Raw genomic sequence first — 12,625 nt, 5'->3', positions numbered from 1 at the left:
CTCATCAATTGTACAACTAATCAAAAAAGTTTGACCACTGTTTCGCCACCAGAACTCCAATCCCCTAGCCCTTTCTCTCTATCTAATCTTACAAATTGCTTTACGTAAGACTATATATAATTTTATTGATCTTCCTAATTCATGTCTTGGGAAATACAATCGGACAAAAATATCTCAACTTACTCAATCGGATTCATTCTGACACTTGATGAAGCTAAATAAGTTTTTGAAGTTTATATTGATCTCATTTTCAATTAAATGAAAAATTTAAAAATATAATAAGTAAAAAAAAATTACCTTGCATAGCTTTTGATCTCAATATCAAATTTTTACGGGCTAAGTTGCAACCTTTATAGTTCGAGAGATTCACTTTAAATATGCTGGTTAATTTGTGATAACTACTAATTAATCTGTGATAACTATTAATCTGTGATAACAAAAATGCGGACAAAACATACTTTTCGTATTATTTGGGCAATTCCATATGTAACGGACATTTTGACTTGAAAAATAACATTTCATTTAAGTTTCTATGCATCTAATTTCAAGTAAACATTGTTTTTTCTCATGCATATCATTATTATTGGCATAATGAGATTCATAAACTAAAAAAAAAGGATTTTCTATCTTTTTTATTTTTAATTTTACGAACTTTTTATTTGTGTGACGGAATGACATTTTGGCAACCAAGCTTTTGGCATGCTGCTTAAAACTGGTAGTTTCTGTGAATTTTGCAGCTATTATTTTTCTGAACTGTTTTTTACTTTTAGTATAATGTGTGAGCAATGTAAAATCTGAATTTGGAAAATTAACCTCAGGTTGTCTAGCAGTTATTAGCATCTATTTGCTGTGACGGAATGACCGTGACAGAATGACAAAAAGTTTAGTGGAAGAAAGTTTTCATTTCAAAAAATTTTTTATTAATATGTAAATGATAAAAAGAATGTAACAGATAAACAGGATTAATGTGTAAGTAACCGATAAACAGAATTAGTAAAAATTTCAACAATTTGAAAATTAGCTTGTCTCTGAAGAAGTTTTATATCTAACTTGCAATTACACATCTTATCTTCTTTCTCAGGAAATTTATGCATAAATCAATTTTTGTCCCGTCTTCTTTTTAGAACTTTAACATCTAAATGGTCTGTCAAAGTAATTTGAGCCACATATAAGTGTTCCTTTTCTGAAATATGGGACAGTGATTAAAGAGTCTCCTCAGTCATGTTTTCCTCTTTAAAACAGTGGCTTTCTTTCAAATCATATAACTTGGTTTTAGTTAAAATTAGAAAACATTCTAATTTTGATGATTCACTTCTCAACCACATGAACGTCTAGTGCACGTCTCTTGTCTCTGGCAATGCTGATGTAACAGGTGACCAGCTGAAGTCATTCTCTTTTGCCCTCTCTTAAATAGAATAGCTGGACAAAAACAAAACTTCAACAATTTGTTGCTTCGACTTCATTAAATCATAAAATTCTTTTGCATATTAGGTGCCGTTTTAAAGTATCCAACGCCTTGTTTGGCTTTTTAAAACAACCTCACATTTACGTGGTATTTATAGGTGCATGTGTTGTGAGGTATTAATGAAATACACTTAACAAAAATGAAACACACTTTACATCATTATCTGCTTCTTTAAACAAATGAAAAGCCTCTTTTAGTACACTCTTCGTTACTCTGTCAGAGTTTGTATTATGACTGAATCCTTCATACCACCAGGGGGCTTGTAACTAACATCATCTTGACAGTTAAATTTTTTAACCAAAATAAACAGCTTATCGACATTCACTTAATTTAGTTTCTTTTGAGTTGAATGTTAAATACTTCTCACATTAAGACTGAATTAATTTTTTTAACTTTATTGTTGATTTTGGAAGTGAGTGTACAACTTTTTTTACGGCTTTACCAAGATTTGTAGGGGGAATTTAAATTATTTGTATATGAAGAGGTTGGTAGAATTATATTTTTTCTTTGTTTACACAATCTCTGCACAACATCTAAGCTTTTAAGTTCAGCTTTTGTGGCGGAAGCCTTCTTATTTGCTTTTCTGTCTCTGGCTTTTTTTCCATCGTATTATGGGGATCTTGTTCCTTTTCAATATTCTATCTGTCTTTCAACAGTTGTTTTAGCCATTAGGTTAATTGAAAAATAAATAATTCTCTACTTTTTGAATAGGCTTTTCAAGGACTCGTTTTGTCATTCATTCTATCGCCGAGGATGTGTCATTCCGTCACATTAATTATTGGAAGTTAATAATCAAATGCATAAAATTTTATAATCTCTCATTGATTCTTATGCCATACCTGCTTTATATTCCAAAATATACACATTTTCATTTTGAAATTTAGTTGCAGTTTAAAAAAAATACTAAAACATGTGACGGAATGACACAAAAAAAGTTACTTTTATTTTATATATTAAACTTAAAATGACTTAAAGACTATGTTTTAAATGTTTAAATTTTGTACTATATGCATAATTTTATCAAAATATTGCAAAAGAAAGATGCATTTATTTTATTTTATAAGTGTTTTTCAAGAAAACAATTTCAGCACAAATGTGAACAATTCACTTGTCAGCCATGTGATTACTTTAGAATACTGCTAGATTCAAAAAACTTAAAATTATCAAAAATGAAACATGAATAAGTAGACTTTGGCTATTTCTGAACATATTTTTAAATTCAAAGTATGCAATTCACAAAAAAAAAATTTCGCTTAAAAGTTGACACTTTCATGGAATTGTCCATATAATAAATGTACTTCCTGCCTAATTCGAACCTTAATTCATCCAAAAAAGGACATAATTACATGGTGGAAAATAGGACATTGATTGTTTACGCAGGAAATTCGTAGTTTTCGAGTTTCAGTTTGAATATCTAAATATTTTTTGTATACAATAAAAAAATTTAAATCATTAAGGTGAAAAAGTTACAATTTTCCCAATTCATTAGTGTTCAATGTGTTTTTGTACTTCATTTGCTCACATATTAATTTGTGGCACCAAATGCGTGTATTCATATACAGGGGGAGGGGGGATAATGAAAAAACTTCTGTACTAACACATTTTTTTTTTTCAAATTTCTCGAGAAATACTTAAAGAATCATTTTATAACTTCAGAAGTGTTTAAATCATGCGATTACTCATACTCACTCACCAATGAAGTTCAGAGGTTTGAGTGACCGATAATAAATTACATGCGAAAAATAGTGTTTTTATATAGTATTTAGCTTAAATATTTATGAAGATATGGACATTTTAAAAGAAAAAACATTTTCGTTTTTCAGCAAAAATTTAAAAAAATTTCACTAAAATTAATCACAATTTTTAGAGTAATTTAAAATTAACTGCAATTTTTTTCTTTAAAATTTAAAAAAACATTTCTTGGAAACTGTGCAATACGTAAATAAATTAATAGCGTAACATATAAGTTTATTTCTTTTCATAATTTTGTAGTGAATTTAGTTTTATAACTGTCGCCGACTTTACTTTTGGCTTGCGACTACTAAAATTTATCTTCGTAGCCCAGTATTTTTGAACCCAATCCAGAAAACAAGGGAACTCCTAGATCAAGTATTGAGAGAAATTTGTCTCCAAGGACGACTTTTTGATGGAACTAACCAGCATTCGCGTTACATGACGAGGAAAACCACTAAAATCTCCCACTGTTAGCCTGACGGCAAGGGGACTCTAACCCATGATCCGTCTACCACTGAGGATATTTTACGTCAGCACTGTGGTCAGCTCGAGCCGGGGGTGGAATTCGTACCAACCAACCATCTCTGGGATTCGAACTTGGTTCACCTCATTGAAGGACGAAAGCTCTATCCCCTGAGCCACCAGGGCTCTTTGGAATCTAATTGAAATATTTGCTTCAAGCGTTCAAAATTGATCTTGTCATTTTTTTCCAAAACAACTCAAAATATCCAATCATATCTCTGATTCGGAGCTAAAGCAAAGGATTTAAAACTCTAACAATTTTATGCAGACATCATTTTCAATTATTTTTAAGTCAGTGCTTCTGAATATGAAATTTAACCGCACTGTACTAAATCGCTATATTTACGGAAAAGCTCAAGGATTTAATTGGTTTAAAGTTGTGACGTTTTCATTTCGTAAAATACAGATTCATTTTTTAAAACAATCTGAACAGGCTCCTACATTAATTAAAATAGGGCTCTATATTTTGCGTTAGATGGAATTAAGTATATGAAAATATGTATATTTGATAAACCAGTTTTACATCCGCACGCAATCACATTAAATCCTATATGCACTCGAATAATACCCAAGAGATAAGTTTATACCCAACAGAATAAATTATATTTTAGATTGCCACATTCCTACATTAAATCATTCATTAAAATTATTTATTCATTATGGTTTGGTTTAGAAAAGCGCAGTCTTTCGAGATATTACTTTCGTTTACAGTTATCACTGATTTTGTTTTAAATCTGTTTTTTATTATTTTATCAATGTTTGACTTAATATAAAAAAACAAAAAAATTAATAAACATATTATAAAGTAATCAATAAGAACTTATGGGTATTTTTTTCCTTTTAGAAAAATACTATCAAAATAACTTTTCTTCTCGGAAAAAAAGTATCTTAGAAAATTACCTTACTGTTTAGTAATGACATTTTTTGTAAAAGAAACCATAATTTTCGATTATAAAACCAAAAATATACGGTATTTAAATCATTCATTTTGCAATTTTAACGTTGGTAGCCGTTTATTGGAGATCCTGGTTATCAAAATTATAGTTCTCATTGTAGTAAAAAAATACAAAATTTTAAATAAAATTATTTTAAGTTAATTGATTTATTTATAGTAAAAAATACATTTAGTAAAATATACAAAATGGAAAAGTAAATTAAATCGAATAAATTGTTTTTATGCCATTCTCTAGGGTACCATGATAAAATTAGCGAATTTCACCCAATGTACCAAATTTTATAACATATTATAAAACTATAATTTATTCATTTATTTATTTTTTACCAAAATTGTTACTTGAGCGATTGGGATTAATTACCAAGTTTTTCGGTGTTCCCATATCGATATTCCCAAATCTTCTTAGAGTCCGAAGCGCAGCAAACTTCGGGTAGTTTTAAACATACTTTTTTCCTTAGTGTAGATATAACATTTTCGACTGCTGAAAACTATGTGTTCTTTCATTGTAACTATTTAAGACGTTTAAAAAAATAACTGATTTAAATACAATGCATAATAATAAAATTAAGTGTAAATTGAATCAGCAATGTACATTAGTTATTCATCGATATTCGCTATGTTTACAATTTGTTTAAAGTATTCTAGAAATACTTAGAGATTTCATATCATAAAAATTTGATTTTGTTATTTATAACAAAAACTACAATAAAAAGTCCTATTAAATTGATTTTAAATAAAAGAAAATCCATGACAAAATAAATCAATAATCAGTGAATTCGATAAATTTCCAAACTAAAAATCCAAAAATCGAGAAATTTCGCTATCAACCACTGAGACAAAAAGTATCGTCAAATCTTACAGAATATGGTAAAGTTTACCATATTTCTGGCTCGGTAATTTTTACCGAAGCGCTTTGGTAATAATTTCTGTAAAATTAACAATAAAACATGCTTTTGTAAAATGTGATAAAATTTGGTAAATGAAGTAAAATGTAGTAATTTTATCATAATACCTTAGCCTGGAATAAAAACCATTTATTCAGTTAAACTATTATTTTAAACTATTTGGTTAAACTTTTCAATTTCGTATTTTTTTACTGAATGAGTAGAAATAAAAACTATAATTTTGAAGACTAGAATTTCTGGTAAATCGTTACCATAAGAACAAAAAAATTACCAAATGAATGGTATAAATGCATTATATTTTTGTTGTATCAAACAGAATTTTCTTTTTTTACCAGAAATGCCATTACCATACGGTAAAGTAATTTTACCAGAATTTTTTTCTCCATTCCCTATGAAAATATATGATCATGATTTATGAGGTCGCATACATAAATAATAATACAAATATAAAAAAAACGAATAACAATAATTTCTCATAAAATTTAGATTCAGTTTAATGTGCGAGATAAGATTTCTTTCCATTAGAAAATCATATTTGTAATCAAAAGAGGACCATTAATTTCGGGGTAATCAGAACAAAAAGTTTTCCTTTTTCTTTGCAATCTAAGTGATTTTTTTTTTCTATTGCTGCTGGTGTAGAAATAATGTATTTGATTTATTTTTCAGGTTCTCAAAGGTTTCCCGGATTGCCTACAAGCAGACATATGCCTCCACTTGAATCGGAACTTGCTCAATAACTGCTCCGCTTTCAAAGGGGCCAGTCCTGGATGCCTTCGAGCTCTCTCCTTGAAATTCAAAACTACACACGCACCCCCCGGTGATACGCTGGTCCACCGGGGGGATGTCCTCACAGCACTTTATTTTCTTTCCAGGGGAAGCATAGAGATCATTAAAGATGATGTCATCCAAGCCATTTTAGGTAAAACATTCTTTCATCTTATTATCCTCTGATCGTTAAGACACGGTTCCCAGCCGATCAAGCATCACTGGCTGCGGTCAGTGTGCGGGTGGGTGACCACTTGAATCAGTCTGCATAGGGACCGAGGGTGCGTGGTATTGGTCCTCGTTAAACTGTGCTACCGTAAAGTGCTCGACTTCGCGTGCAGGTCGTCGGGCTATCGAAGAGGAGTTCCTTCCCCTATGTAGAGGATCAAAATTATGATGTCTTCGGATCATCCTCAGGGATGTTTCCCAGACTGTCGCCAATAGCCCATTGTGCAGCTCTAGTATGACGTAAATGAAATACGACAACAACAACTCATCTTATTATCTGTCATTTTCACTAATTGCTGATCACGGAGAGAATTGAGAATTATTACGTTTTGACAATGCACTAAAGTGGGAAATGGGTTCGCTCCGAGAGTTATTGCGCAGTGGAGATAGACCGTGCTGGGGAGAATGGGTTTTGTCCCCGTTAATTTCCTTTTTACTCACAATCAGATTTCCTGGATATAAACTGCTCATCTCTCTTGACCTTCCTTTATTATTTAAAACGGAAAATAGTCAAAAATTTTATTTGAAAAAATGTTCAATTTTTTAACTAGCTAGAGTACTCACATCTATATGAGAGTTGTGTTACCAATGACAGTGTGAGTTTCAACCGCTCCTAGGTAGTGGCAAGCAGACGTTTTTTTACGATATTAATGCAAAAAGGAATAAAATTCAATCGAAATTTCTGTCAACTTTTCGAAAAGCTGAAACACTCGAATTGCAATCAGAGCTTTGTGCTGCACAGTAATACAAATTGAAATTGTTTCCTTGCTCCACAAGCAGAAATTATCTGAATACTATTCCACAAGAGAATTATCGCATTTCAAAATTTAGACCATATTCCGTAAAACTGGACTATTCAAATTATAATAGGAGCTTTGTCTAGTTGGAAATTCAAGTGTCAATTGTGTCTTGGAGCAACAAACAATTTATCACGGATTTACCATGTTCCGACTATTAATAAAATGCATACACTGCAACATTTTTTTGCCTGATGACAATGATGTAAGTTAGGCCAGGATAGCCTGGTTGGTAAGACACTGGTCCCATGTTCAAGAGGTCGTGGGATCGATCCCCGCCAGCCGAAGACTCGTGGCGTATTAAATGGTGATTAATGCACGTTAAATCTGTTGAGTCACGAAGTCCTCTGTGATCCCATTACAAATCATACCTCTGGGGGTACTAATCCAGGAGTGTCCTTGTCATCTGGATTAGTTCAAAATTACAAGGCCACAGAGTTGAACATTAGTAGTCGTAAACCCGAAAAAATCGGGTCGGCTGTTCAACGACGGTTATAAAATAAAAATAAAATGATGCAAGCTACAATTGCTTTCCAGAAGTTGCTTGCAAAATTTCTCTTCGTTTTATCGCTACAATCGCCACAACTTTTCTGCATAAATACGTTAACAAACTCAAAACTAAAAAGTAGAAAATAATAAAGAAGAATAACATTTTTAAAAACTACAGTTAAACGGACGAGAAAAAAAAAGAAACAATTACATATTTATGACACCTAATATAAAGTCATAATGAGTAACGCCTTCTTAATAAACTTCTATCATCACAAAAAAATCGCTCTTAGAATAATTCTAAAGCAATGCGATCAACGTTTATTATTTTAGGCGCAATAAAAATAAAATTTCCTCTTTTTAGTCCCCTTTTAACGCAGTGCTTAAAATTTCGATTTAATTTTTGTTTGTCCCATTGATCATGTAATAGAGTTGATATTCAACTTTTGTCACCAATTAAGCATTCCACGTACATTTTAGTTGACGAAAATTATCTAAGTTAGAATGCATGTATATTGATTGCATGCATTCCCGGTATTCCCGTGTACTTTCTCAGAAAAAAATAATGAATCAATCATTGTAATTTTTTCTGAGAAAGTGCACGATAATGTCGATGTCGAACTATAATGTCAAATTTGCCTTAAGGGCATCGTTCACGGAAATAATAATGTTATCGTCTGTGGCAAAGTAGGCCAAATAGCTGGTTAAGTGCGATAAAAATTATAATCAATTCCGTCTGAAAGGCTTTGCTGATGTAGCGCGAATAATATCTAAATGTTATTTGAAATAATTAGTAGAAATAAATATTATTATTATTACGCCACAAAATATAAAGCAAAATAACTCCTAAACTTTTCATGGTAAATCCAACGCTGCGATAGAACTTTAACGAGATTTATTGGAAATTGAATTCATTGAATAGTCAGAAACACGCTTCTTCATAAAAATTTGATTGAAAGTTACCAATAGCCAATTTTACTCATACAAGCTACTTTTCAATATTAAACATAAATCATTTGAACTGAAAATGTAATAAAATGTTTCCAAGTGAGTGCTTTGTTGAGTTATGTAAAAAAAATATTTGTTTTTGAAGAAAAAAATACAAATAACTTTAAATTTAAAAAGAAAAGCTTTAAATAAAAAAATTAAAAACTAACTTTGAAAAATTTATTTTAATAAAACAATCATCCGAGTTTTAACATGTGCTCTTATTTACTAGGAATGGCCGGCCAGGTGGCCAAGCGGTTAGCGTGCCTGACCTGCGAAACTAATAGCTCCGGGTTCGAATCCCGCTCAGAGGTCATGAATGTTTCTCTCTCTGTGCTGTCCTCTGTTCTGTGTGATATGTGATTGTGGCCCACCCTATGAACGGGTATCTGTGGCAGTGTGGCGTGCGTAATGTTGCTCGTCTCCGTAACTTAGGTTCACAGGTGTAACGGTAAATGAGCTTCCGACGTCTTAAGAGGTGAAGAACGAAAGTTCAGTACTTGCCTTTAAGAAGAAAAAAAAAAAGAAATTATTAGGAAATAAAATCTTTATTGATATTTTAATATAGTATTAAAGTAATTGTTGTGTTATTTGTAAGAAAATATTCGCATTCTGTTTTCAACTGTTGTCTATTATACTTTCGAAAGTGCAAATCTTACCAACCAAAATAATAAATAGATATCATTTACTCATTCCCTGAAAGTAAATTTAGTTTGAGAGCTATGCATAAATATATTGCATTTTTCCACAGCTCTCTTTACATTTTATTCATTATGATTTTACTAACTTTAAAAAAATATGAATGCAATTTTGTATTTAATATTTAATTAATTATTCAAATTTTGTGATATATCAATTATTCAAATTAAATTAATAAATAATATTATTTAAAAAATAATGTAATTGAAATTAATTATATTAATTAAAAATTAAAAAATAATATTAATTAAAAAATAATATTAATTAAAAATTAAAAAATATTAATTAAAAATTAAAAATAATATCAATTAAAAATTAAAAAATAATATCAATTAAAAATTAAAAAATATTAATTAAAAATTAAAAAATAATATTAATTATTCAAATTTTGTATTTAATATTTAATTAACTTAAGTGGAAAAAAAAGTATTACATTTCTGAATTTTTGTGTTCTGATTTAAAGCGGACCCTTCTCTTTGGCGAATATATTTCTCGGTCGCGAAAGTGTTCATTTCACCCAAAAATTTGCAGTAAAATTCTACACAAAAGTAAAATTTGTCGTCTCTAAACAGTTATTTCAGCTTGGTTACTAACAAGCTTAAGTACATAGATTTACATGCATAAATAGTTAGGTTTATAAATATTTTGAGAATTCTATAATTCAGACTATGATTGTATCGAACAAAAATGAGTATTACCAGGGACACCAGATACCCGGTAAAATCGGCTGGGTCCCAATACACAGTAAAGGTTCATGAGACTGAAAACCGGTACGGGATAATAAAATTATTTTACCGGTGATATAAATCTGACTGGGTACCGGGTAATTACTGGGTATCCGGTACATCTCTAGTAAATCATTTACGAGGTTTGCTGACTTGCCTGCAAGAAGAGTTCGTAGCGACAGTGATGGACTAAACCCCCAGCTACCACAGCTGTTGATTGTTAAAGATGATAAACCAACATCGAATGCCTAAATGTATATTGCAATACATAAAGCATCTTACGAATGAGCTGAGCATGAAAGATCAAAGATTATCATTCAGTACATTAGAGAGAATACTGAGTGGTGCTGCTATTTAGTTAGATTTAATGATTGGAGTTGCTGCCATCTACTAAGACAATCGGAAAAGTCGGAATTGAGTAGGTGCCCCTTCTGTCATGGAAGGGGTATGAACTTCTGAAATCTAGAAATGGATCGAAGATGGCGCATTCGTTTAAGTCCGGTAAAGGTTTGAGAAGTGCAAGTATTGATGGTTAAGATCAAAACATTCAATTCGCTAGTCAACACAGCAGTGGGTTATGCTTCTTAGCAAAGATGATCACTCTGCCGCGAAAGACATGGTTGCCTTGGAAAGTTTGGACGCAATAGAATACTTATGCTACTTGACTGTGTTTGACAAATAATAAAGTGACTTTTATAGTTTCATTTATGTCTCTATTAGCTAAAAAGATATAAAGGAAGCAAACACGTTAAAAGTCTTATGTAACAATGACTACGAACAGCATTTAAGTTAGAGTTTTTTCCTGCTGCGAAAATGTAATCGAAATGACTCGTTAACATGTTTTAATACTCTCTAATTAGATTCTCGTAGTATATTATATATTTTTAGTTTAGAAGTGTGCCATGTCTCCGTAACTATATTATGTAGGTCATTAGTTTTAGAATCCATAAGCAAATTATTAAACTTGTCTTCAAAAATATTGACAGACAAACGGAAAATCATTAGCATATCATCAAGATCTATGTAATCGAAACATTACAACGACTTGTTGACTACTGCTCTTCGGTAACCGAACCAGCAGTTATAAATTCATTATCTTCTCAATAGTTAGATAGATTAAAACGTTTGGCAAATGTTCTGCTGAAGAAATTATTATATATTACGCTTAGAATTTAGCGTATTTTATTAATAGACACTACACAAGAAACCTTAAATGCTGAATTTTATACAATATAATATACATTTAATTTTCTATCATCTTTAACCATAAATTTAAAAGCATTTACAAATTATTAAATTTTCAAAACAAGCATTAGAAAAAATCTGCTTTAACAACATCATAATAGAGTCATGAGTTATCAGTAAATTAGATTTGAAAGTTTAGATTTATTCAGAAACCAATTCCGATTTTAAAAAAATTATAAATCATGCCAGAAAAATTTAATATTGTGAATATTGTAATTTAATATTATGCCAGAACAAAGAAGTTATTTAAAGTGTTTTATTCCTTTGCACAAATCACCAAGACAGTATTTTTAATAACTTAAATTAAAAATATTTTATTTAATATAATATTATATTATTTTAAAAATAAGACAATAGTTCCTAGTAAACTTTTAAATTTAAAATGAAATGCAATTCTTAATTAATTTAACTGAAAAACTGAACTGAAAAATCAATAATTTTCCAGTTGAAAAGGTCTAATGCTTTAAAGATTTTTTGATACAAAACTAACTAGATTGGACTTTTTTTACGTAAAAAGGATTCAAATTTACAATATACTGGCATCTTATTTATAACTCTTCTTTCATCCTAACAAATTTAATTTTAAAATTCAATGCCGCAATGAGTTTTTTAGTGAATAAAAAAGAAAAATTTGATAAAATATGCAAAAACTATACAGCAATAACAAATTTTTTCGTTAAGTATAAATAATTTTTATAAGCTTACATTATAAAATATTTTTCTTTGCATGTTGAAAAGAGAGAAAAAAATATCCCTTCATTTTGTTAATTCATAGGAGAAATTTGGAATTCATGAAAATATGTTTAAATAAAAACAAACTCTAAAATTCTAAAATAATATTTTTGCTTTCTCTTAGGCAAAATTAAATTTTATTAAAAAAGAGTAAATCTCTGCTGAGGTTTATACATAAATAAATCTAATTTTACTAAAGAATGTTTTATGTTCAAATTGGGAATCATAGAGCTTTTACTGATTTATTCTGTCGATCAGGGCTCAAGTATTAGACAAACACTCTCACTTCCTTTGGAGAAAAAAAAATCAATGTTAAATATTTGATGCAAGACTCTTTTCTTTTAAACTTTTATTACTTCCTACTTTATTGGGTTTCT

General features: G+C 30.1%; 1 protein-coding gene across 14 annotated transcripts in view; it reads left to right on the top strand.

The window, feature by feature from the left end:
• LOC107448675 (voltage-gated inwardly rectifying potassium channel KCNH6) overlaps positions 1-12,625 on the top strand; it is a 346,703-nt gene that overhangs the window by 306,882 nt on the left and 27,196 nt on the right. For all 14 annotated transcript variants that reach the window (XM_071184212.2, XM_071184214.2, XM_071184215.2 and 11 more), the window contains one exon: positions 6,248-6,500. In XM_071184212.2, coding sequence (XP_071040313.1) covers positions 6,248-6,500 — 253 coding nt within the window. The remainder of the gene's footprint in view (positions 1-6,247; positions 6,501-12,625) is intronic.

This window comes from Parasteatoda tepidariorum, chromosome 10 (assembly GCF_982258835.1).
Source record: "Parasteatoda tepidariorum strain Cologne lab strain chromosome 10, Ptep-v5.0, whole genome shotgun sequence".
NCBI classification, from domain to species: Eukaryota; Metazoa; Arthropoda; class Arachnida; order Araneae; family Theridiidae; genus Parasteatoda; species Parasteatoda tepidariorum.
The sequence above is the reverse complement of the archived record's forward strand: the minus strand, read 5'-3'. Positions and strand labels throughout refer to the sequence as shown.